This window comes from Helicoverpa zea, chromosome 21 (genome assembly GCF_022581195.2).
Source record: "Helicoverpa zea isolate HzStark_Cry1AcR chromosome 21, ilHelZeax1.1, whole genome shotgun sequence".
Taxonomy (NCBI): domain Eukaryota; kingdom Metazoa; phylum Arthropoda; class Insecta; order Lepidoptera; family Noctuidae; genus Helicoverpa; species Helicoverpa zea.
Window position 1 is genome coordinate 4973479 of NC_061472.1, and position 27631 is coordinate 5001109.

General features: G+C 36.8%; 3 protein-coding genes across 4 annotated transcripts in view; 1 reads left to right on the top strand and 2 right to left on the bottom strand.

Moving 5' to 3' along the window:
- Positions 1 to 14303, bottom strand: part of LOC124640863 (microtubule-associated protein Jupiter) — a 121830-nt gene extending 107527 nt beyond the window's left edge. The window contains exon 1 of the mRNA XM_047178801.1: positions 14062 to 14303. Within this exon, the coding sequence (XP_047034757.1) occupies positions 14062 to 14120 (59 nt within the window). The 5' untranslated portion in view covers positions 14121 to 14303. The remainder of the gene's footprint in view (positions 1 to 14061) is intronic.
- Positions 14304 to 16501: 2198 nt separating this feature from the next.
- On the top strand, positions 16502 to 19490 carry LOC124640772 (inhibitor of growth protein 2). The gene is made up of 5 exons (XM_047178697.1): positions 16502 to 16756; positions 17117 to 17323; positions 17757 to 17945; positions 18287 to 18406; positions 18534 to 19490. The coding sequence occupies exons 1-5, from the start codon at positions 16621 to 16623 to the stop codon at positions 18854 to 18856; spliced, it is 975 nt and encodes a 324-aa protein (XP_047034653.1). The 5' UTR covers positions 16502 to 16620; the 3' UTR covers positions 18857 to 19490.
- A 337-nt stretch (positions 19491 to 19827) lies between these two features.
- Positions 19828 to 27161, bottom strand: LOC124640771 (ras association domain-containing protein 8). 2 transcript variants are annotated; one of them, XM_047178695.1, is made up of 10 exons: positions 26877 to 27161; positions 26642 to 26752; positions 26250 to 26368; positions 25935 to 26129; positions 24877 to 25111; positions 24288 to 24404; positions 23736 to 23938; positions 22438 to 22552; positions 21820 to 21946; positions 19828 to 21217 (listed from the first exon to the last, which is right to left on the bottom strand). In XM_047178695.1, exons 1-10 carry the CDS (start codon positions 26946 to 26948, stop codon positions 21117 to 21119), a joined length of 1395 nt encoding a protein of 464 aa, XP_047034651.1. In that variant the 5' UTR covers positions 26949 to 27161; the 3' UTR covers positions 19828 to 21116. The 2 variants fall into 2 exon arrangements, with proteins under 2 accessions (XP_047034651.1, XP_047034652.1); XM_047178696.1 differs by having other exon boundaries at positions 21816 to 21946.
- Between the last annotated feature and the right edge of the window lie 470 nt (positions 27162 to 27631).

Here is a 27631-nt window from a genome sequence, read left to right on the forward strand (position 1 = left end):
TCCAAACTACCTAAAATAGTAGGCCTGATTGCATAAACGTCAACGGCAATAAACCACAGCAATATTAGTCGTATCTCTCGCCTAATCAACACTAGGCAACATTATCCTGTATTTAGGCAAGCCCCATTATAAGGCATGTGCCTTAACCGAATGAGGTATTCGTCTCGAAGCAATCGTGACGTCACGCTCACAGCGTGAAACAAGTGCGCTGGACAACACTAAACAGTTTGTAAATCATCCCTCCGAGGCAGGCAATACACACTGGGGAATCACTCATATGTAATTGTGACAATACATTACCGCGCAACCACTAGGAACGAAGCCTTAGGTTGGCACACAGCGCGTAATGTATCAACCGTAACGCGATACAGCCATCAATTCCAAAGGTCGTTTTCTAAGACTAGAGGCTACGGTTTGTTTTGAATCGCACGTGCAAGCACTATAGTCACGATCGCCGACCAAAATAAGAATAAATGTGCACCACAAAAGTTTTACTGGGGGCTATATCTCAGTGGCAATCTCGCCACCTGTGGACCGGCGCGGGCGCAGGTAGCGCTAAATATTCGCTACCACACAAATTACTTTGAGCTATTAAGATAGCGTGAAACGTGAGGTGGATATTTTATGGATTAGACATACGTATCTAATATTATAAGGTTTCTCGTGTCAATATGTTTATGTGAGAAGTGGTAGCTGGGACCTTTTGCACGTTAAGATTATTTTACATATTATATGATTCGTAAAGCCTTCTTGTCATTTACAACTCTACACTACGACTCTGTTATAACTCAAGTACATAAACGTTGCTGTTCTGCCTACCATAAACGGACGAAAAGTCATGAATAGTGAGATATTTACAACATTCTTGAATTTCCGTTCTACAATTGCTGATTATAACTCATTCAAATCTCTGCTCACTGAATTTTACTTTTATTCGACAATACTGAAATAAAAAATAGGTACCTACTACATTCACAAAGCAGATTACAAAGAGAAAGAATCTAATTAACAAACAAACATTCTTCACGGATCTATAAAAACTTACAAGCGTACATCCGTTACGGAGACAAACATCCTCAAATGACGAACATCGGAACATCTGAATAATCAATATCACGTCATATTTAATTGACTTTTACTCTGCTCACAATTAACTGAGACGTTTTAATTGCAACAGGATGGAGGAATCATTCAATTATGTGTAAGAAGCACTTATGATAGTCGCCCTGTCAGTTCCAACATTGTAATAATACCTTTACAATGTTGGAACTTCTGAATTAAGTTGAGGAATAAGGCAATTTGTTGAATAACGACAAAAACCTTTTCCTATAAGAATTCAAAATATGAATTTTATGCGAAGATCGACGAAGAACTTGGAAATAATCTGGACGTGTGCAAAAATGTGAGATCCATATTTTGCCTATTACGGCGATTTCCAAATAAAATTCATAATGAATAAAGTAGAATAGAAAATGCTGAAACACCAAAAGGGCTTTAAATTAAGCTAGGTAGACCGCCACGGTAACAAAAAGAAGGTTCTCCATTTTAAATTTGCATACTTGCCTGATCTCAATTTAGTACAGTATGCACTTAGTAAATCCAGGTTCACAGGACTCATGTTACTTATTGCTTACTAAAATATCACATTGTCTGTTACACTTTTTGTATCTCTTGTCTTAAACCGTGTCAAAGCATATCTTGCGCTATTAACATCACCCTTTATTACATCCGTAGGTAATTGTCGGCCACAGCTAATAGCATTAGAGTCTAATTAAACTAAATGTAACGCATAAATGCCTATATATGGAATAATATCACCCACGTTGATATCAGATTATAGACATAGTTTTAATATATTTTCTTGTAAACAGTTGTGAAGCTATGTACTAACATTCGTAGCAATGTCACTCACACGCGCATGTGTCAGACACTAACGCGGTGTCCTGCGTGAGCGACGAACGCGACGCGACGCGACGCTGCGAACGCGACGAACGCGATCAACTCAAAGGAATTCCCTACATGCGGCCTATGTGACAGTCTGCGGCGAGACGCGACGTAACGCGTACTTGTTTTGAGGGCGACCAGACGCGACACCGCGAACTATTCAGAAGCGTTGATTGTTGTGGGACAAAAAAAACATAAATATTAAAGAAATCGTTTATTAGTACAAACAAGTTGGAAGATTGTTGCTGTCTGTACTTTAAATATGAACTTTCAAGCAAAATTGTAACACAACTTCTCCATGATTTGAGAAGTAATGACCAAAATCACGTAGGACATCTGTCGCGTATAGCATCGCGTCGCATTACGTCGCGTCGTGTTGCGTCGCGTCGCGTCGCGTTCGTCGCTCACGCAGGACACCGCGTCAGTACTGACAGCACCGGTAGCGCCGGTAAAGGCTGCCTGTCCACCGGAGCGAAGCTAGGCTGCGGAGTGGAGAAACTGAGAAATATTAACCAATAGGATTGAGGAGCGGAGATTTTGTGCAATCCTATTGGTTAATATTTCTCAGTTTCTCCACTCCGCAGCCTAGCTCCGCTCCGGTGGACAGGCAGCCAAAAGCTCGTCGATGCACATGCGTGAGTTAATGAAATTTTACGAACGGTATTCGGTATCTTCACAACTGTGCATCTTTAATCTGTGTTATAGATTTGAAACACATAAAATGTAGGTAACTATCCCGCCCAAGTCGTAAAAGCCGGTGAAATCGTGCTCCTAGACGATGTTAAGAGATGGAAATTAGTTAGAGAAATCAAAACAGTTGTACTAACTAACCGTTTAATGTAATATCTAAGAGGCTTTGATTTACTCAAGTCATATACCTACGTTGTTGGTTTTACATTTATACATATACTTTGGTAATATCGTAGCTGTATACCTAAATAAATTTAATGTATATAGTCGAGAAATGCATTCGGTTAAACCGAAAGCCGACCCCAAGATAATTGGGCAAAAGGCTAGCTAGATGACGAATCCTGAATGTACAATTGTTTCTTTTTCCCAATGCAATTCCAAAACCTTACATTTGTGCCATCCTGTTTCCTTCAACAACGAGTAGAGCCTCCAAAATATTCTTGTTCAAAAAAGATAAGCCCATGTGTGTCCCACTTAGTTAATACAGAAAAGCCTAAACAAATCCATTAAACATGTCCTCTCGTCCTACTTCACGCAAAAACCTCTAGAACGAGGTCACTCTCATTACACCTGCCCCAAATTTAAACTGGGGCTCTAAACCAAAGGGCCTTTATTCCACATTCTTCCTTCAACACAATAGAATTCGGCGAAGATGATCAATCACGCGAACAATATTTGTTGTATCGATCGGATCGGATGAGTTCGGCCGAGTTGGTCCGTGCCAGGCCCCGGCGGGACTGCGTGTCATCCCGGATTCGGTTGAGAACAATGTCACATGAAACGCAACTTGTAACCTTATAAACTGGATACATAATGTTTATGGCAATTTTACTTAGATGGCCTCACATGCGATGACAATAGTACTTATTGGATTTTTTATAGTTGGAAGAATGTAAAGTTAACTAAGGTAAACTATTATTTTATTTATTCGTTAAGGCCTTAAAGGTAGATGCCCACGACAGATTAGTGTGCCAAGATATATTTTGGAGACATTTTTCTAATCATAACGTCAGAACTAAACGTATTACCTACCAAATCGAAATTACAAACTGAGTGTTGTGTGTAATTTTTGCTGTCAATATTTATAAAGATACAGCGAATTTTCACAAAGGGACAAGATAGTAGACACTCAGCCGTGCCTACATAATAAATGAACATACCTACCTAACTACATCATCTTCATCACAATATAGGTACAATTTCGCGCTAACTGCCTGCACTCAGTTGCAATGTTGCAATCACGACGCTGCATAAGTCAAACATCCAAATTGGGAGAACTTTGTTTTCTCACAGCCTACTTAGCATGCACCCAACAAGTTTATCTCTAAGATACCCTTATTGAGTTATATGGATGTACAACTCCTATTATATAGGAGAGAACTGATGATAATCTAAAAGTTCACGTTAAGAGGCCTTACAAACTTCAATAGGGGATAATTTAATCAAACACCATGTATCGTAGTCAAATTGCGAATCTGAAAGTTACTTAAGATCAATGGCAGTTTGAATTCGAAAAGCTAAACTTTAAATAAACGATGCCTAATTCTAGCAGTACCTAAGCAATAACTGCCCGATTATTAATCTGAAATAATAACGCAAGATTATGTAGGTATTGACTGATCTCTTGAGGAAAGACTCAACAACTAAGATTCTTCTTCATATAGATATTTATGTTTCCAAATACCTATATGAAGAAGAATCGACCTCTATGGCGCAATGGTCACCAAGCCGGACTGCCGAATCTGAGGTCCCGGGTTCGATTCCCGGTTCGGTCGACATTTGTGTGATGAGCATGCTTGTTGGCCGTGGTCTGGGTGTTACAATATGTATTTATAAATATGTATATGTGTAGCTATATGTAGTTTATCAGTTGTGTTAGCACCCATAACACAAGTTAATTAATAACTTACCATGGGGCTAACCAACCGTGTGTGAAAAGGTGTCCCGACATTATTTATTTATTTATTTAAATACTCTAGTTGCAATAAAAGATGCTAATGAATCTGACACTGTATATTGTTATGACGACCCTAAATTCACAATTGCATCACACTGAACAACTAAATCCATAAGGGTCCGTTTAGATAGACCGGGTCGGAGAGCATCGGCGCGCATTTTTCTTTTCACAAAGACCGGAGCCGATCGGCTGCGCGAGCATTGAGGGATTGTTCACACCAAACGTATTGTCCGCCGCTGACTGTGAGTATACTCACTGTCTGCCCCAGTGTGAACGTCGACTCAATCTGCAGTACCCGTACTCACCAAGCCGACAATAAGCTATAGCGTACGATGCGCTACATGTGTGAACAAAAGAATAGGCTCGTGTACACACTAGATGCGTACGCTGAGCGGCTGACTATTCTACACATAAAAGAGCTCAGTATTTGAACCCCCCAATCTTCATACATAACAGATGCTATGTCTTCCCAAGCGCATCTTCGTAAGTTTCTATCACTAAATTCTTCTGAATTCGCATTCCAAATACATTCTCTAGAATGTACTTCTGCAATAAACTTTTCGGTGTCGAACGTCGCGAGGTGTCACGTGTCACGTCTGTCCTCATTGAAGTTTGTTTCTCGAGTGTATTGCGGCCGAGGCGCGCGGCGGTGCGGGCGCGGCGGAGCGGCGCTATTCGGCAACTGCGTCCGCGTAGCCAATCCGCGTCCGCCGTGCATAGTCGCGTAGTAAAATAATCGGCCACTGAGAGTCAGCGACAACAGACGACGTATAGTTCGGCCATTCAGAGAATGCGTTCCTGACACGTCGCGATTGAACTGACGACGTAACTTTGCAATGGCGTTGCAGTTACGATAAAAATATTTTTGCTGGTTGTTTACCGTTTTAACAATTGAGGAGCATTAAAACAACATTATTATATCAATAATCAATGAATGTTATTACGTCGTCAGTTCAATCGCGACGTGTCAGGAACGCATTCTCTGAATGGCCGAACTATAATAGCGTATAGTCGGTTCGGTGTGAACGACAATTTCAATATATATGGAAAAGCAATAAACTGCGTAACGCGCGCTCACAGTCAGCGGCCGACAATACGTTTGGTCTGAACGATGCCTCAAGAACATGCAAACGGAGCCAAATTTCAAGAAAAAATACACGATCGGAGCCGGTCGGCTCCTCTTATTATTTCACACCGAGCGCATTCGAGCATTCTCAATGACAAAAGCAGTGCGCATGCAAAAATAAACCTTACTTCAAATATTAAGTACCCAATTTTCAACGTGTTAAGAATTTGCTCTGCTCTCCGACCCGGTCTATCTGAACGGACCCTAAATGCTCTTCGTTTTACAACTAAAACAATAAAAATACAGTAAGGCTTGTGGCATCCGATTTGACCTGTCTCTGGTACTTATTTGGTTTTATTAGTCTTATAACATTGAGAATTGAACACTAAAACACAAACTTATTTGATATTATTACGATTATTTATATAAACGATTACTTATCTATATAAACTGAGTTAAACTTGGCAATTTCATTAAAATTAAATTCTATGGTTTATGAAAGTGCAGTTTGAAATCAATAGTTAGAATAAACAGAATAATCCCTGGCAATTTCCTTCCGAACAGTGTCGCAGTCATACTAGAACTTGTTACCTAAAATATCAATTAGGTACATAGCAAGCAAATAGTAACTAATCTATACTAATATTATAAAGCTGAAGAGTTTGTTTGTTTCAACGCGCTAATCTCAGGAACTACTGGTCCGATTTGAAAATTTCTTTCAGTGTTAGATAAGTAGCCCATTTATCGAGGAAGGCTATAGGCTACTTTTTATCCCACGTTTAAGTAGTTCCCACGGGATGCGGGTGAAACCGCTGGCAGAAGCTAGTTTATTATATTCGACCTATTTGCAAGCGAAACGCAGTAAGTAAATGTGTTACTAAAACGATCATGCGCAGCTGGCTTGTCAATAGTTATTCTGATTATTAAACCACAGAGACCACAAAGTTGGATCAAACCGAATGACATTTTTTTGCAAGATTGGTCTTTGCTGCGGTAATGGGGATAGGTATCTAGGTCCAATAATGACGAGTATTTTTTGTCCGTAAGTACGTTGACGATAAGTTGTCAGGGCTTAAACGCACTTTATCAAGCACCTCTTGGGTTTGAGTAGGTACTTAATCAAGTGTCTGAAACTTGGCCTTGTTAAGTGAAGTCCACCAAAGAAAAAAATAAAGTCAACCACTTATAACCCGGCTTACAACGATACACCTAAGATATGTTGCTGAATAACTTAATCGCAATGCACTTTAATAAAACACATTCGTATTTTTCTACTAGGTACTTAGCTCCCGTAGGTACTCGTATTTCCTAATTACCGGCTTTACAACATGCTTCGGCAAACTTCGGCAAAATTCGGGTCGGTACTTACAGTGCATCCCATATAGGAAATGGAACGTAACAGAGTAGCTACTAATGTTCTAAAATAATCTAAAATATACACGAATGTTTGCTATTTCACAATCGTTACTTACGGTTATAATTGAGAACTTTATGTGCGTTTTTCGTCTATTCCTATGTTAATCGGTTTAGTTGTTAGTTGGTTTATATACAAAGTGTATGGGCGGAAAAGAATGTCTCTATCTTGTTATGCAAATGCATCGGAATTTTATACTTTTATTTTTAATTAAATTTTTGCCTCATTAGAAAAAGCACAATTGAGATGAGAATTTAAAATATAAATTGTATAATTCTATGGTTAAGTAAAACCAGTGTGCATTTTAACCGGTCGGCAGTCTATAAAAAGAAAACTCTATAAAAGTTTTTCTAACGTTGAAAAATGTAAAGAATTTTTATCCAGCAGTTTATTCCGTGAGCTTTTAATTGGTGAGAATTTTAAAGTGGTTGCCATTCAATGTTGAGTATTTCTATAGCATTTGCATACGCTATAGGTATAAAATAAAATCCAGGTTTTCACTATAACGTACTACTGTAACGTAATACTTAAACGTCACCACCGCCTTTAAATCGCAATTATTATATTACAAGTGTTTCAAATTAAAGTTTTTCAAACTTGACTTTTGTAACTGTTGGTATTTGGTACCTACACTAAAAATGTTAGAAATCTTACCTCCGCTCGCTAAAATCCAGGCTCGAAATCACGATGGAGTCGATATCCAGGAAACTTAAATCACCAACACTTCTGGAGCCGGAAACTGACAGGGTCCTATAATTAGAGGAAGGTTAGGGAAAGGGGAATAGGTACAGGATAAATTAGTAAGGAAATCCACGGTAAATGGGGCAGTGAAGGTATAGGAAAAGGAAGAGGTAAAGATTATTTGTATTATCCGTAAATACCTAACAAGACCTTACAAAAATCAAGGTACTAATTCCCACGGAAATACATCAAAAGACCGCTATGATGTTGATCTTTGCAAACATATGCAATATTGACCATTGAGACAGCTTCGATACCAAAGTCTATTAACATATAACAATAGCCTTTTTCCTTCCTGTTTCAATATCTCTACCTCATATGAACGGAAAAGATCCATTTGAGTAATGGATGCCTAAAGGGCTACGGAATTTTCAATCAAACGCTCTTAGGTCCGTATACATATTCCTACGCATTCCGATCGTACAATAGTCAGCAATCGACTCGTATTAGCTTGAAGACCTGCCAATCATATTGAAATCGGTGTCCGACGAAATCGGTCGTCATGTGTCGGTCCAGTCGCCCCGAGCGCCGCCGCCCCGTGACGGTGGCAAAGCGCTGAACTAAACAGAATTATGGCTCATTAGCCGGGGAAACTTAGCCATTTCGCATAACCACCGGCCAAACTACACACTATTTTTAAATGACCACACATCGAAAGCGGGGAACGTGAATTGTTTTCTAAGAATACGTGTTTTCTTTGAAAACTTATGGTTAAAATGTCACTTTACTTTCAGGGGAAAATATTGTGGTGGTTAACGTGGTGTTGCCATTAGACCATTACTCTTCATTATAGTTCGGCCATTCAGAGAATGCGTTCCTGACACGTCGCGATTGAACTGACGACGTAACTACATTCATTGATTATTGATATAATAATGTTGTTTTAATGCTCCTCAATTGTTAAAACGGTAAACAACCAGCAAAAATATTTTTATCGTAACTGCAACGCCATTGCAAAGTTACGTCGTCAGTTCAATCGCGACGTGTCAGGAACGCATTCTCTGAATGGCCGAACTATAAGTGATTATTATGGTCATGTTTCGCACATTCCTATCATTTGCGGATTTGCGGCCAGTTATAAGACTAGGTACTCTTAAATTGGTAAATATCTTGCAACTTTATCTGGTTAGGTACATTTAATATAATTGCTTTCCATTAAAATACATCATTCATTAATTAGAGCAAAACTTTCTAAAATCATAGCAAAGGACAATGATAAGAAAGTTCACCGAAATTAATTCTCTAAAGCCAAAGTAGCAAACAAACAGGTAGCAGCTTTAGTTATAATTAAACAAACTTTCTAATTGTGTAATCTCGATTTGTAATAATGAATGGCGAACGAAAGGGAGGCCTTGCTAATCAAGCCTTGTTCAATAGCAAACATCCACAATCGGCCAATTAACGCCCTGTAGATAAGAGTCATATTCATTAAAATATATAAGTAAGTACATACTATGATAGTGTTTTCGAACAAGAGTATTAAAGTTCTTGATAGGTACGCGGATATTCGTCAGAGATCCAAGTTGACAAATGACACTTAAAAATTCTAGACCACAAAGTCTTATAAGTAATACACACTGATTGCATTTTAGTTTATGCCATCAGAATGATAAACTAACTTTAAGGAAAAGTACCTAGTACTTAACTATAATTTATTTTATTCAAAGGATTACGCCTTTACATCCCAAGAAGAATGTTTCCAAATCATAAAATAATTTAACACACCACACAAGTCTTTAAACACCATTTCAAATCCGATATAAAAATTCCAACAGTCCCGTTTTGATCCCTTTATAAAATACACTAAGCTCAAAAGTCCATTCTTCTGGAAAGCAATAATTCCCCGTCCATACCTTTAACAAATTTAGAAACAATTTGTAAGCCATAAAGTTCCTTAATTTGATGGTTGCACATCAATTTGTTCTTGTCGTTGACCGAAATAGACAAAAGGCGAGGACGCCCGCTAATTGACACTATCTCTGTTTTTATAACCATTGTATCGAACCCTTCAATTAACAGATACTGCTAGGGCCGCAAATAACAAACAATCAAAAGAACATTCCCGGGAAGAAACGGCTTTTTTACGTTTATTGATGTGTGTTTTCGGGAAGAAAATTAAAAGGATATTTTGATAGACTTCACTTACTTAGACATTTCAAATAGTTAAAACAGAAGAACAGCTAAATCATAACTTTCCCAAAGGGTAAAATAGCTTTATCTACAACCTACAACAGCTACTGTACTGGGGATTATATCGTAAAGGCTCAAGAAAAAACGTATCAATGAAAGATATGCGTGTTTAATTCATAAATCTTACGCGTCATAAATAATACAAGACTATAACACTTTCAACGAGCGTTTCATCGCCTAACATGTCAATATCGGTGCAAGAAAACATGTTACTATGTCCCAGAAATTGTACTCAAGTATTGACCGCTAACTGTCAAACGTTTGCGCGGGCGCAGTGCTGGCCGACGCCATATTAGTCAGAGTGTCAGTCGACCACCTGGGCAGTTACTAAAACACTATTTTCTAATTTATGTGAGTGCGGTCGATCCCCTCATCCTTATATACTATGACACTCTGACATTATCTGACAAAATCGCTGAGACCGGACTCGCACCGAGCGAAGCAGTTTATTACCGGAGTATTTTGTTTAATGGGCTATTACTCTCTATTAGTTATTGTCGCGGCCTATTTATTAAAACAAGACATTTTACTGCCCTGTGCTGTTTCAAGCTACATTTTAGACTAACAAGTACTCGTAGAACGACGTTCAGATGACGAAATAAATCATCTTGAAAGACATAAAAGTCCTGAAGAAGAATGAAAGTTTGAACTGTAAAATAACACGAGCTTTCAGCTCATATATCGTAATCGGTTAGTGGCCTCACAGCAGGGATCCATGGCTCCGACTTTAAGCTCATTAGTCACTGTTGTCCTATAGATGCAATGCTTTGACTCCTACTTACTAAAGGTTATATTTAAATCTATAAACCTTATCCTTGTAATGTGACTCATGCCCCCACATAAACGACTACGTATCATATGTATAGCATCGGACTTCAGTAAACACGATAATTACGAACAATGCATAATACAGATATACACCCACATTAACGAAATGCGCAATAACCTGGAAATGCAGATTTCCAATTATGGAGGGAACAGAAAAACCTTGCAAACCAACTACAGGTAATCTGCACCTGGCAGAGAAACAATACGAATCAATTTTCAAAAGAATGCGATGGTCTGCTATGAGAAGATTGCGGGTGACCGCAGGCGCAGACGGCATCGCGAGTAGCGGAGCATGTAATGGCGGCGGCTTCCGCGAGGGTGTGCCGCCATTGTTCCGAGTCGAGTCGTGCGTGACTGTCCTGCCCCCGCGCAGCCACCAGAAACCAGAAGCTTCCGATCATGCAGTTTGTTAGCAAACCACTTCCACCAATCCTTGCAATCAAACCAACAAATGGGAAACCATTTTTGGTTGGACTAGAAATGTCAAGATTATCTGGCCAAGTAGCAAGGCTGGAATAAATTGAAGCTACTTTTGAGACATGAGCAAAGATTATGTAGTTGTACGTAAGGAAATCCTATTAGTCACTAAGAAGGGAGCGTATCCCGCTCGGCATTTGTAAACGTTTTAGATTATCTTGATGTAACTACTGTAGCCTCATTCTTTAAGGATAAACTGGTATCTGACGAGCTTCGCTCATTCTCCAAAGTAGCCAACAATTATAAGTCCATTGAATAAATTAAATCCGACAACTGGAAGACCCATAACAAACAGCAGGTGTAAACAGACTCATATTTAGCTGAAACACAATATGCAGTAATAACATAGGGCCGTCATCGGCTCACTGCAGCGCGTAGGCCGGGCCTGCAGGGCTTCGCCCCTATCCTGTTACCGCAGTCCTGGCGCACCGGACCTAATCCTGTTATAATTGATCGAGGTAATAGCGTGGAATATTGACTCTTTACGCCAACGGAGCGGACGGAATACCAAGTTGATTTATACGTCATTTATATGAGGTTTGTTTATTTAAGCTGTGTATTAAACGCTTTTAGGACTAATCAAATAACATCCTACGAATATTAGAAATGCGAAAATTTGTATGCGAAGGTCTACGTATGGATGGTCTTACGGGAAACCGCTGACTACATAAACTTATAGGTGCAATCTTCACAATAACAATAGAACCTCAAATAGAGGATATTACACAGGAAACATGACCTGAACACAGCGAATTAGAAAGGGCCTCAAAAATTAACGCCGTACCAAAATGAAAGGACACAATTCTATTGTGTTAGGGTGTTCCTTCTACCAATCGCGAATGGGCGAGGCGAATTGTCAAAGACAACAGAACAATTGTCACAGTTATGTGGCAACTCTAATGACACACTGGAGACACCTGGCTCGTGCCTGATATGGTATCCCGCGAACAATGCACTCGGTATGGCGCACAAATTAATATCACTAGTCTAAGAGCCCTTTGAGAACTTCATATTTCAAAGCATTTTGAAGAACGTGATAAGTATACAAGTACTAAAGAATGAATCAATTTCAATTTAAAGAGAGTTATTTTTCATCAATACATGGTTATTAATGAAGAGGGCCCTCCTACTGTGTACCTAAAGGTTGTCGACGTTTTCACGAAGCCACCTGAGGGACCTGACTAAAAAATGCTTATACCTAAGCAGCGACTTATGCATACTCCAAAAAACAAGAGTAAGATAAAGTCCTAAACATTATTTACACGTTTTGCACTAAGTCAATGCACTAAAATAAAGCTCGGGAGACTCCTCAACTAAGTTCACACCAAACTACAAATCACAAGGTCATGAAAAGCCAAACAACGTGTTTCTAGGTTGAAGTGAACAATAATATTGCACAATAACGCCTAATTTAGACAAATAAACCACTAAAACATAAACAAGCCAGTCGTTCACCCTAATTGGAAGTCTCAAGGCGAAGCTCGCCGCCCACGAGACAGAATATATCTGTAACTGCCTACACCTTCAATTAGATTGCGGCTCTGTACTTGTATAGGTTTCCCTCTTACTTAAATATTATAGGTATGTAATTATTGCTATTTTTAATTGTGTAATTGTTGCTATTTTAAATAATTTAATTATTGCTATTTTTAATTCTGTAATTATTGTTATTTTAAATTGTGTAATTATTGGTATTTTAAATTATGTATTATTGTAATTTTAAATAAAAATTATTATAGGTTTTGTCAGTTTAAGACGACTAGTTTTGTAGGATCTTTAACAGGCGTGTATTGTTTGGTATGAGTTGTTATCCCTAACTAAATGAGTCCTAGGAAGGGCCGTCGTTCATCTATTCCCATTGTTAGTTCATTCAGTTTTTAGAAGTGTTGCCGTAACGACACAAATTGGCTTGTATCGTTATTATTACCAATTTAGGCAAGTTTATGCACAACAGTGACTCTTTTATCATTCGAATCGGATCGTTCGAAATCCGCAATAATTATTTTACAAGATCGAAAATGGCTTGTGTGAGTCTAGATTATTCTGATTCAGATCTTGATTTTCAATATTAGTCAACAAGAATCCTTTGTACGAAAAAAGGACCTACCACAAAGAATTCTATATCACAAACAAGGCTAGAATTTTCATGGAAACTGGCGTGGAACATCTAACGAGACCAACAACATAGTTTATGTAGGTACTCCTAAACTAGCAGATGCATTGTACGGGGAAATACTAAAAAGGTTCTAAAACGGATTTTATGACGAGCCTCTGAGAAGCTCGTACAAAGCGCATAAAAGCGATATTACATAATAATAACGTTCAGGAGTTTGCGTACAATAGCCCAGAGAGACGCTGCTTTGATCCAGGATTAATATTACATATATTTCTTTAAGGAAAGCTGCATAAAGCCATCTTTTTACCTACATATTCTGGATTACAAATTAGAACAGAGTAACAGAACCATATAATGTTGGACAAACGCCATTAAACGAGATACTTTTTCTTCTTACCTTTGTCACATTTTTGACTTTCAATAACCACCATTCTAGTCAGTCCTGACGTTTTTTTTGCCTGTTTACTAGAGGGTGTTAAGATCTTAAGACCCCTCACCATATACCTTTTTATGATGAAATTCGTAAAAGCCCTGTTCTTCATCAGCAGATGTGTCATCAGCAGATCACTCATCTGCCGTGTTTGGGTAGATCAGACCTTAATAGCAAGAGGAGATGAAATAAAAATGTACTTACTTACTTCGTGATAGAACTTCTAGAATCTTCAGGCAGGCCAACGAAAATCAACGTGGAGGACATTGGGACACTACACAAAACAAATAAATTTAGTTTACGTTAAAATTTTGTTGGAACTAAACAGAAAATTAATAACTACAAAAAATACAAAAAAACACTACAGCATAATTAAACAAATTTGTGACGTATGTCAAATTTAATATTAAAATAAATATGAGTTTATGGAATATCGTGCCAGTGCTAGCGAGTTTGTATGGCAGACTGTCGTTTAGCATTTAGGTTTTATGACAAAGTATACGTGGGAGAAGATTGTAGGTGGAAATCGACCTCGACTGTTGCATGATATTCAACTATAATAACTAGTCTTCTTTATTAGACGAATGATCTCAGGACGGACTTGATTAACATTTATCATTTCTTAATATCAAAAACTGCCCAATTGTTAACGACATCTTTCAAGGTATCCTTATATCCTAATAATAACTTTGGCATTGCCAATCAAATGACTACGACGAAAAGGATATATTGTCGTGACTCGTAACGTAAAATATCTTTCAGCGGAAAAGTCCTTTGACGTCACAATATCATAGTCTGCCTTTTCCTGTATTGACCCTCGGCAAAGCACAGGCTGCCTCTCGTACTGTGAAGAAACGAGCGTTATTTACTTACCAATGTAAGTTCGTTGGGCGATCAAACTTTTCAAGCCCAGAATTCCTACATAGGTATACTTTTATATAACGTAAGCGACAAGCTGTATCCCGGTATTTCAATCGCATACCGTGGAAAGTACTACCCGGATAAAATATAGCGTATGCGACTGGGGGATCACAGTGAAGCTTCCGTTGAATTTTTCAAATCGATCCAGCTGTTTCGAAGCTTTTAGGTTACAAACAAACAAAAGATTGTTTCCTCTTTATTATATAAGTAGGTATAGATTACCCAACATAAACTTGAAAGTTATACATTATTATCGACCTTACCTAAAATCGAACCCGCACTTTTTCCTCTTTGAGTTATACAGGGTGTCCAGTAAATAGCACGACATACCTACTGCAGGGGGTGATAGCTAGGGTCACTACCTATCAATACAACACAATATATGTTCAGCAAAATCTTACGGATTTACAGTTATGCAAAATTTTCCGAAATACCGAAAAATCTCTACCTTGAAACAGATTTTTAAGCATCTCGTAATGAAAAAATCCTTTTCTAGTACTTTTTTTACATCAAATTATTCGTGAATAGTTACTTTACTCATTAATAAGTCTTTTTTCTATCAAAAACAAGAATGTTTTCAAGAAATACATTTTTTTGTTTAAATTTGCACAGAACTATTTTCTTATCACTTAAGTTTAACCTACAGTGGTGAAAAAAAATGTATGGGGCAGTTTTGTACAACAAACTTAAAAAATAGCTTGTTTAATGGTGATTTTGGAAAGATACAAGACTTATTAATGAGTAAAGTAACCATTCACGAATAATTTGATGTAAAAAAAGTACTAGAAAAGGATTTTTTCATTACGAGATGCTTAAAAATCTGTTTCAAGGTAGAGATTTTTCGGTATTTCGGAAAATTTTGTAAAACTGTAAATCCGTAAGATTTTGCTGAACATATATTGTGTTGTATTGATAGGTAGTGACCCTAGCTATCACCCCCTGCAATGTGTCGTGCTATTTACTGCACACCCTGTATAAACCACTAGAACACTACTACCTAAATGTTTATTTTTCAAGTCGTGGTGGCCTAATAATTGGTTAGAACTAGCCATGATGCTGATGATGATAAGTTTTCATGCCTAACATACAAACCACAAAGTTTAACTTAGTTTAGGCAATTATACCCCGTAGCCATTTGCATAGCGCACGTGTAGCGTAGCGCCATCTGTTGCTTTCAAACGAAATTACTTATAACAAGATAGGGTGTAAGTGGTAAGCAAAATAAAATTATTTTCAAAGAATCTAACTATTGGTGCCGCCTTTGATCGGAAAATATAATACTGCGTAAGCAGGTAAGTATGATAATTAATACAAAATAATATAGTAATGCTTAATTCTAAATGAAGTTCCAATTGGATTAGAACAATTAAATTGCTCAGGAGTACGACGTTGTGCTTTAACGACGATTAGGGTTAATATTGGACATTGTGCGATGATTTTTCTTGTGAAATTGCACAGTGCTATTGAAGGTTTAGCTAGGGGCCACCTAAGACAGTTGAGAAATTGAATTTTTGAGCATATTTTAATGAGTATTTAAAATGTCTTGTGTTATATTGTTTCAGAGAACGTAGATCATTTTTTAATTTGCTGTATTTTTATAATAGGGAAACCATTTCACGAAGTATTGAATTTAATAAAATAAAAAATCGTTTTAATATCAAAAATACTTGCCAACCTAAAAAATGGTACAACAAAAACATGAGTTGAGCGAGTCGCTTGGTTTCCGAACGAAAAATGATGCTTGACGGGACGGCTGTTGAATGCAGCGGACTTGTTATTCGCTTTCAAAGTGATTTATTCATTTCTCTTGTTTTATCACTATGAAAACTGTGTTAATTCTGTAACCATGTTGAATCAAACATCCACTGAAGCATTGCTCTCAGCGACTTACGTCGAAAATTACTTAGATTGTGTCGAAAATCTTCCGAATGACCTGCAAAGACATTTATCGCGTATGCGAGAGCTTGACGTAACATACAGAGGTAATTTTCCAATTTCTGCATGTCCTTTATGCTATAATTGCTCTTACTAAGTATTAACAGTAGTATATGTTATTAATAATTGATACAACAGCTTGTAATTATATTGTTGACGTTCGCCTTTCAACCTCATTACGTATGCATACTTATGTATATATTACGAGTCGTGAGTACAAGCGGACCAAAATAACACCAAAACCACTAGCCTGTTGTTACTTCTAAAGATGGTTACAATAAGATTTTGTTTCCTGTACACGTGAGTTGTTGCTTGGATCTTGTTTTAATGCAGAAAAAGTTGACTTATGAAGGTAACCTAGCTAATAATTTGTTTCTGTGAATTGAATTGGGATGTTTTGTTGATAGAATGTCTTCGTGAAGCTGAGAAGCATCTGGCAGTATGCATAGGAGCGAACACAGAGGAGCGTCGCCGCAGCAGGGCAGCTCAGCGGCTGCAGACGGTGCTGGTGGCCGCCCAGGAGATTGGTGATGAGAAACTACAGGTTGTTCAGATACTGCAAGACCTCATCGACAACAAGCAACGCTCACTGGATGCAGATCACAAGAAATTAAGTGAGTATTTTGTCTTCTCATTTTTATAACCTTATAAACTTTTGTTAATGCTATATTTCAATTGATAAATAATTTAATGATCAAAATATGTGTGCCTTCCCAGTTTTCCCCAAGTAAATCTGTCAAAACTCTATTTTGTTAATGGGTGAAAAGATGGCTATGAAATGTCAGCCATTACAATGTTTAAAAAAACCAAAACAGCAATATCATAAAATATATACAAATAAAATATATTTCAACAACAAATATAACAAGGCATATAAGAATAAAACTAAGTTTTAAACTTCCATTTATCACAACAAATAAATGTTTTGTTTGTTACAACAATTACAACAACTAGAATTATGTAAATTATTAATCAGTTTGGCCTCAAGCCAAAAGTTATTTGTCACCCGTCCAACATAAACGGTTTACTCACAATTCTCTTTTACAGTATCTTGCTTGGAGGTGAAGACCAATGGTACAGTGAAGGAAGAGCCGGCTCCAGTTCCGGAGACTCTTCGGAACACAGAGAAGGAAGTTCCACCGCCTGCACCGGCACCTCAGCATGCGCCACCACCACCACCGCCTGAACGCACCACTGAGAAAGAGAAAGAAAAAGTGGACAGAGACAAGTCTGGCGGTAAGTCAACTATACAACCTACTTGTATATTAGTTACTAACTTCAGATTACGATAACTGATTCAACCATTGTTTTTTAGGTAGAGATTAAACTTTGACATAATTTATATGAAGCGAATGTCAAAACTCAGTCTCAAATTGAAAACGAAGGAGGGATTAGTTATTGAAATCCGTAGTAAACCACTTTATCATTCCATCATGTGATTAATAACTTCTTATACTTGCCACTAAATTATTTACACTACACATCATTCACACACTAGCTTTTATGCACCAAATTATTTCACTCACCCTATTTTGGTCAGTCCAGAATTGTTGAGAAAATTCATGTTTGTACCACAGGTGAGAGATGGTCGAAACGCGCGCGCCGGTCACGAACAACGGCGGGTGCTGCTACTGATGGAGCAGACTCCAGCGAACGGGATAGTGAGAGGCACGCTCACAATACTACCCACAAGAAAGGTACAGGCATTGCAAACTTACTTTGCATATTAGTACATGGATAAACATATTTTTGTATACCCACTAAACATTACTATACATTTTCCTATGTTCATCAAAATGTTACTAATAAGCTTTTCCCGCACAGGTATAGGCAAAAAGAAAAAGCGCAAAGCACGCCAGGCCGCACAACGCTCAGAAACTCCGCCAGAAGAGACAGACGCTATTGACCCCGACGAGCCACGCTACTGTCTATGTGATCAGATATCATTCGGAGAAATGATCCTCTGTGACAATGACCTCTGTCCTATAGAGTGGTTCCACTTCTCCTGCGTCTCACTCACAACCAAGCCTAAAGGCAAATGGTTCTGTCCCAAGTGCCGCGGTGACCGACCAAACGTCATGAAACCTAAAGGACAATTCTTAAAAGAACTAGAACGGTATAACAGGGAGAAAGAAGAGAAAGCATAGTCTTTAATAGAAGTGTAGGTTTAAGGTTCATGTGGATTTGAAATTAGTGAATACAACCGCAATAATATGATGGTGCTTGTGGTAGATATCAATTGTGATAAGGTATTGTAACTAGAGCCCTTCCATACTTGAGAATACAGCAGCTCATGCTGAAAAACTATCGAAATTAACTATGTCCTGGCTCAAAAACAAGTCCCAAATCTGATTTAAAATGAAACTAAGGTATTCACTCGTTTCTAGTCCATGTAAAGGCACACTGTTTGCCTTGAACACTTTCAAGTATTGAAATGTGATTTAAATTTTATGAATATTCAGTTGTTTCTACTGTGACGTGTGGTTGTAACAGAAAGTTACGAAATTATTGTTTGAAAGTATGATTAGTTGAATCTCCACAGCAGCACAGGATAGAAGTCATCGAATCTATGTTGTTAAATTGACTCCGCGATTTGACAAAATGTTGTAAATATATTAGTTATGCTATGGTCAAACACGGAACTTTAAGTACAGTACGTAGTAACGCATTACGGCATCTATTCAATAGAGAAGAACATTCTTTATAATAGGTTGTTGCGAACAGATTTAATTTCTTACATTAATTAAGTTATATTGAATATAAGGATTAATAAATAATGAACATTTGTTTTATTCCAAATCTATTCGCTACCTAAACGCCTTCCCAGACTTTGACACATGAACACATGACCCATCTTATTACATACTTAGTTATATTTATCATAATATTTACTCAATAAACATTACATTATCGCAAGATAATACAACTCCGAAAATTCCCATGGTCATTTAGATTGAATTGGGCACGTGCACGTAATTTCGATAAGATATCCCACCTAGCCTGGTAATGATAAAGATTTGGCGATACTCAAACCAATTTGCAACTAAGAGTATGTTACATAATGAATTATCATATTATCCTTCGATAACTTCATATGAGTGAGAATAATACACAATAATGCAGTATACAATATGTCCTTTATTTCTTATAATAATATGAATTATACACAAATCATCTAATTATAATTAGTTACCATGCAGGAAACAAAACATACTATACTCTTGAAATAAGTCTCATAAACTTCTAAATATGTAGTCCGTATATACTACATCTATTACGCTATAATATTAATAATTTGATTTGTCATAAATGCCATTATTATATTTAATTAAAATGCTTCTAAAATCAAGGTTAATATTTGTTTATAAAATATTGCAATGGCTTAAACTTTCGACTAGATTTATTATTATAATTAAGTATCTCTATATTGCAAACTAATCGTAGTGTAAATACTTTTAACAGGATATTTAACAGTAATCATAGATCGCAGAGATTCTAATATATTGAAGTACCATACTTATAAATAAATAGTTTAAAAGAGTTTCAAATGGTAAATTAAAACGTCATGTTCACTTCATGGCGCAGTTATAATACTTAAGAACATACGTTCCGTACATTTACTAAATTACCCCGATACAGCACATCCATTCCTTGTTCACATTTCAAAGATATAATAAACTTCTCTTCAGCAACCAGAACACAATAATAGATGGGATAAAATATAGAAACTAGATACTGAAATGGATAACTGAATGCAAATAAATTCCACTGTGCTGTTAGTTTCAAAATACTCACACAAAAACAAACACAACACACAAATATAAGATCTACAATATGAATGCACTTGTTCCATCTAATTCCAATATCAATCAATATCGCAAAAACGTTAACTATACGGCAAGACAAAATAATACTTTCAGTGTAAGATAAAAATATCGAGCCGATACTTTTAAGTACACAAAAAAATCCAATACACACTTAAAACAATTTGTGACAAATAATAATTATAAATATGACACTAATTTGAACACAAATACTAATAAATTAACCGCTACCGTAATATAGAAGTACCACAAGTAATATCGTGCACTATATAGCAGCACTGGGGCTTAGGTTTCTAACTCAAACATTTGAAATATAGATAAGAGATAAATGTAAAGCTATATGCGTAAACCACGCAATTGAAGAAATATTCCACAGTATGTTAAGTAGTTAAAATACATGGAAATCATAAATGCGTGAAGAAAACTAGCTGGACCAAAAACTATTTAGATAAAACACCTAGAAACCTAGCCAAAATTACATCTATATAGTTTGATCTAAAGAATTTCTTCGCTACTTAAATTAGGCCGTCGCGTATAAATAGGGGGAACTTGTAATGGCCATGTATGAATGTTTGCTTGTACGTTAAACCCATACGCCGTGTGGGTTCTTGTTGGTGGGCGCGGCGTTCTCCAGCTGTCGCGGGGACCCGATGATCCGGCGAGCGCTACCCGCTTTGCATAAACCTGTAAATAAGAAACAGTTTTTAATATCACAGCATATTTAAAAAATATATATACTTAAAGATATTTATTCTAGCGACCTTCACCAAATGCCCCTGGGTTAATGTACTTTACTTAACTTACTACATGTAAACCTTTCTCTTGAATTTAATAGTATATATTTTTTAATTACACGCCAACATGCGGAAAGTACATAATTTAATTACACTATGTAAGGATGTAGGTACCCCAAGACGATAGTTACACCAAGCACTAAGCTATTTTTAAGACTACCTTTTATATTAAGGTGGATTAAGTCTTTATGTTAATAAAGAACTCTGTCCTTAACATTTTTTTTTTTTAACGACGTCAAAAATCATCAAATGACAGCTCCCGCTGTGGGTTAGCAGCGGTGAGGGAGTGTCAGACTCTTACTGACTAAAAACCGTCGTGTTCCGTCATAGGCCTTTTATGTACCAGGGCCGCGGTATCTCTTTCGAACAACCCGCAGCCCCGGCAGGCCTTGGCCCTGCTGGGCCCCGCTGTCTGTCCTTAACCTTGCTTTGCCTTACAAAGCCTTAAAATACCCTCCACCTAAATCTAACATCAAACAGTAACATACTTACCATCCAGTGGATGTCGCAGCTCGTCGACGCTGCCGGTCAGGCTCTGCAGGTTGGCTTCCTTCATCTCCTGCACCAGCCGCTCCACCTGACGCTTCTTCTCCATTATGGCGCTTTCTAGGACTCCAACCTAAGGAGGGAGTAGATTGAAGGTCACTATATTGAGTGTCCATGCTAGTTTAAAGAAAATAAGACAGGCCTAGTGGTTAAAGCATCTGCCTCTAATGTACGAGAACGAGGGGATTTGATTGTAAGGGAAGTACCAATGTATCTTTTCTATGTTATATGTACCTCTTAAAAGTTACGTGTGTGTGAGGTGAAGGTAAACATCTTTTAAAAAGGAAACCTGTATTTAAAAAGTGGTGACTATTGCTCAATCCTTCTCTATGTCAGAAGAGACCACAGCCTGGACCAAGAAAACTTCTGTCAGTTTGTCTACTTCTAAATCTTTATGTATGAAACTACCTATTTAGATTTTTTCTATACAAATAGACAGTATGCTGAGGGCACAATTACAGATATGTCGAAAACCTTCTAAAATTATTTTTAGAAAAAACTTATCCACTTAGAGACCCGAATGGTGTCTATAAATCAATCATGAAGCTATAAAATACGAAATACCTCTCTCTTGAGATTCTCGGCGGTGAGATTGTTAATTTCAGTGGCGTGCTTGGCTTGCTGTATTTGGCTCTGCAAACTCTCCATTTCAGCGAGCATTGATCGTTCCAACGCTTGCCTGTTAGATAAAGAATAAATATTACACACATATTAAATGTTTTTAAACTACACATTGGTCTAATGCACACAAGTAGTAAGTATTATATTGGTTACGATTCCCGGGTCAGACAAAAAATATTTCCAAATATTAAATAGTAAACTGAGTCTGAATTTGTACCCTAATCATGTCTGTCACTTTGGTAACACACATTAAATTAATGAATACATACATAATAAACGATATGATATGAATACATACAATATGTAGGCAGACGTAGTTTTTTATATAGGGACACTACACCTCTACCTATCGTTCGAGTCTCTTATAAATTTAAAGCCACAAAAACACATGAACTTAAAAAAACAGTACTTAAAAGTACACAAAGAAAACGAAGGTCAAGCGAATCCCATTCTTACGATGTTGATTAAAAAAAACAATCTAATTTGTATTCCCACAAAGGTACAAATTATTGTACATTTAATTGTTACCGTAATAACACACATTTGAGATGCTAACAAAACATCTTGTAAGAGATAAAAAAATCTGTTCACAGAATCTGATCTACAAGTAAACACAAATTGTGGCACAAATTATGAATATGCAAAGCAATTATAACGTAAATAATTGCTAATCTAATGCTATGCTTTTAGAAAAAGAGAAAACTAATTGCAGATTACATTTTGATGCAATGTTAAGCAACTATTGACATAATTATGATGATGACTCAATACTGTAACACTTTTGTATGGTTGTATCAATAGACTGAATTTTCGTGACCGGTATTGTTAGACAAATTGACAATGCCAATACATAAGTATTATTAATTCGTAAATAACTTCTTGATATATTGTAGAAAAAAGTTGAAGTTTTAATCTATAATTTTATTCAACCTGAACCACCATATTATATAACATGGTCCTGAAAAAGTACCCGCTTTAGAACTAGTTATAAATTAGCGTTTTGAACAAAATTGATGCTCTTACTAACCCTAGTACTAAACCGGGTACTTTTTAAATTACGGGTACGTTTTATAATAAGGTGGTGTTAGTTTGTTTATACATGCTAATTTAAGAAACTACTGGACAAATTGGAAAAAAATCTATCAGTGTTCAACTAGTGCTATATCATCACTAAATACTCTTTTGCAAACTGACATTAAAATACTTTGTTCATTTGCAATAATTATCCAATAAAACCTCACCTATTTTCCTGCTGGCGACTATTAATAAGTCTCTGCTCATTGTGTATCTCCTCCATGAGCTTTCTGATCTTGTTCTTACATTGTAACAACTCCGTTTCACAATTAGCTAGCTTCGAGCGCACCAGAACAATTTCAGACTTTATCGTCTTCTCATTTTGTTTTACTATTTCACTTTCCTCTTCCACGTAGTTTAATGCTTGCACCTGAAAAAAAAGAATAAAGTATATTACAATTGAAGCAAGAAATCAGAAATATTATAAATCTGAAAGTTTATAATATTACTAAAAAGCAACAGTATAGATTCTGATGAAACTTTTTCAGTGATTTACTCACGTAATAATTCATCGTTGACACAGCTAATAAATCAATAAACTAGAAATAAAATACGTGCGCACATTGATCTACTATAAAAGTAAATAAAGAAACCGTGTGACTTGCAAGTCGTGATATATATATATCACACAATGGTTTTGTTCGAGCACAATAATGCAGCAGATATGCGATTGTTTTACGGTAAATAATTACCGTATCGCGTGAGATGTTTCTAATTACCTGTTCAGTACCGATCCGCAGCTGATTGTCGGCCGAACTGATTTGTTGCTGCAATAATTCCACTTGACGTTCTTGCTCCCGACCCTTGTTTTCCCAGAAACCGATTTCAGCATCATACTGTAAATGTTTATGAAATTCGTTGAATTATCCATGAATGATACAGAGATGAATGTATGAATTATCTTTTATAGTGAGCATGTTGTTGCATTTAGAGTATAGCTCTCGATAAGGATAAATCAAGCATTATAGTAATTGTAAGTAATATTGTTAAAAAGAAATTACGTACACATCATAATTATCCTTAAATTACATATTACAAGTATTGGTAGCACAACCCAAGCACAAAATTATGAGAAATTGATAGTTTAAAAAACACGCTTTAGCACGCAACAAAGATTTTTGGATCAATTGAATTTGGAATGACTTTTCTTAGCTATCCATTTCTCATAATTTTGTAATAGTCATCAGAAGTCAAAGCGTGTGCAAAATTTCATCCTAATCGAAGTCCAGTCGGTCACATTAAGATTCCAAGATTTTCTTACACACATAGTTACATGTAAAGCTAATATAACCATAATTTCAGTCTCACCTTTATAAGATCAACTTGCTGACTGGACAGTTTCTCTCTCTGATAGTTGACCAGCGACACAAGTTCTCTGTACTGGCTGTTATAGCTGACTGCCTCGGGGCTCCTGTTGTCTTGGGGCTCTTCCGGCAGGTTGACAGGTGACATGTGTTGTGGCCGGTTGGAACGCATGCGGTTTGGAGACTTTCTCACTGCTTGGGATGGTGGTGGCGGAGAACGGTATGGCGGTGGTGGTTCTCTGTGATATAATAGAAAAAAATACATTATAGTAAAGTAAACTTCTAAGGATATATATAAAGATAGTTGTTAAGTAACAAATGATGTTCTTAAAGTTCTACTATTGCAATAAATGATTTTGCAGTTATATGTTGTAAATAACGCTATTTAAATAAAAAACTCGCAATGTAGATCATAAACAGCCCACATAATTTCATTACTCATTTACAGTAATATGATAGCCAAATAATGAAATGTTTTTACAAGCCATAGAGGCAATTAAAAATTGTGACATATTAATTAGTGTTAGAAGTACACATTTTATGATATGCAAACTAAAAACTAAATTAATAACTTGTTTGACCTTCCCTGTAATTTAGCTATTAAACTACCTAAATATTCTAAGTCTTATTGGATAGTTTTTTATGAATCATAGGACATTTCGGTCAAGGATCAACTAAATGTCAGTATATTATGAGTCATACATTACACAAAATAACTGGTATCATAATTCTTAGAAGTAAGATTAGTACTGTTAACTAACTGTATGTAGTAAGAAGATGTTTCTCAGAACAAGTAAGATGTTGAAATTAAATTCTGATATTTAATGCATATTGAAGCAACTGTAACCTAGACTAACACAATAAAGGGAGAATTTTTTTTTTTTCACTGCGGCTCTGAAACTACAGGATTTGAAAATTACTTTCATAGTTGGGAAGCTAGACTATCCCTGAGTTACATAGGCTATATCCAGATAGGAGCAATACTTCCACAGGGGCACAGGAAAACCATGGAAAAAAATAGTGTCAAATATTTGTTATGCAAATAACTAAGAAGGTTCATACCTATAAGGTGGGACATCTTTCAGCACAGGACTGTCAGACTCTGGTGTTTTGGCTTGCTGCACACCCTTGACCACTCCGACGGGGTTGCCAGGCGATGTGTTGTTTACATTGTTATTGCTATACGTAGGAGTTGTGTTCATTCTATTAGGAGAGTTCTGGGAATCCAGTATGTTAGGATTTGATGTGTTATGGCCACTGAAAGAAAATTTAAAAGAGTTTTTTTTGGTAGAGGATGATTATGGAAGTACTTTATACTTTTATAATGATAGGTTAATACCAGTGTCAGATTATGTAGAAAATATGATGAAAACTCACCCATTTCCTATAGGTGATCTAGAACTGTTGGTTGCCTGAGGTTTTTGGTTGTTACCAGAGTCTGACCGTCTCAGTATGAACTGTATATCATTTGAGTATTCACCCCATTTCATTAGAATCTAAAAATACATTAAAAGTATTAAAAACTTACATAAAAATAAGAGCTAGATTTAAAATAGATGAAAAATATCCTTTTTTTCCAACAGAACTCCAGCAGTAGCTAGTTTCTATTGGAGTAATTATCTTAAGTATGTAATAGATGACAATAACCATTGTTGTTTTGTTATTACTAATAACATCATTCATTCACAACAAGCAATAACAAAAATATATAAAATAGGCCTCCTGAGAATTTGCAAATCATTGTGTTATTAATAGATAATAATGAATACCTTCAGTGGATACTCTTGGGGAGCTAGCAGCCGCTCATTATTTCGCCATCTCTCTATCAGTGTAAATCTTCCCACTTTCCCAGTAGCATGGGCTAACGCGTAAACTACATCCTGCGTAAAAAAATATTGTGGTATCAGCAAACATCGAAAGTTACTAAAAGTGAAATTGATTTCACATATCTTTCAAATCGTGTCAGTAGCATAATGATGGGAATAGAAACTCTAGCGCACTGACCTGGCAGGTTGTGGTCTCTGTAACCCCGCAAACAATCCTTTGTATTCCCTCGACCCAGACCTTCAGCTCCATTAATTTCACACTGTTCACAACACACTTATAAACCACATATTCACTCAAGATGTCATTTTAATACTTATTCAGCTTACACGAGACTTTTTCCTCACACAATATAAGGCAAAACGCAACACAAACATACCAAAAATACAATAAAGAAAATAAAGCTCTCCAAGTGGGTTATGAGAAATTTTCGTTTAGAAACACGTCGCTGACATAAGCATGACAGCTTTGTAATTTCATTGCTTTTTTTCCACCATAGACTTCTAAAGCTATTTATGGTTTCTTCCGAGACCAAAGTCTATTCTTCTTCTTAGCGTTTATCCCGTCTTGTAACGAGGGTCCGCTTGCCATATCTTCTTCTTCCACTTAGCTCTATCCAGGACATCTTCCTCTTCGAGTTCGCAGATTTTCATGTCTTTCTTTACGACACTCATACGCAGTTTTGGCCTGCCTCTGCGCCTTTGCCCTGCTATATCGAGATTGAGTGTAGGTACTCGAGTGGTATCCTTTTTACACGTCCGTATCATCGCAGCCGTTTCTCTTGCATTTGCAAAGTCTATCCATTTGATTATTCTGACATTCTGAGTCCAATCCTATTCATCATCTGGAAGTCGTTCGTGGTACTTCCGAAGTAAGGAAGTAGAGTTATAATAGCATCTCATGATGCTTATTTTAAGTAGGTACGGACTATTCCG

Bases quoted from the DNA above. Each gene is read 5' to 3' on its own strand.
- LOC124640771 (XM_047178695.1), bottom strand. From the start codon at position 26,948: ATGGAGCTGAAGGTCTGGGTCGAGGGAATACAAAGGATTGTTTGCGGG. The intron at 26,369-26,641 runs GTATTCATTATT...ATGTATTTTTAG, and splicing joins CCCAAGAGTATCCACTGAAG to ATTCTAATGAAATGGGGTGA. The intron at 26,130-26,249 runs GTGAGTTTTCAT...ATTTTCTTTCAG, and splicing joins AGATCACCTATAGGAAATGG to TGGCCATAACACATCAAATC.
- LOC124640772 (XM_047178697.1), top strand. From the start codon at position 16,621: ATGTTGAATCAAACATCCACTGAAGCATTGCTCTCAGCGACTTACGTC. The intron at 16,757-17,116 runs GTAATTTTCCAA...TTTTGTTGATAG, and splicing joins GCTTGACGTAACATACAGAG to AATGTCTTCGTGAAGCTGAG. The intron at 17,324-17,756 runs GTGAGTATTTTG...TCTCTTTTACAG, and splicing joins TGCAGATCACAAGAAATTAA to TATCTTGCTTGGAGGTGAAG.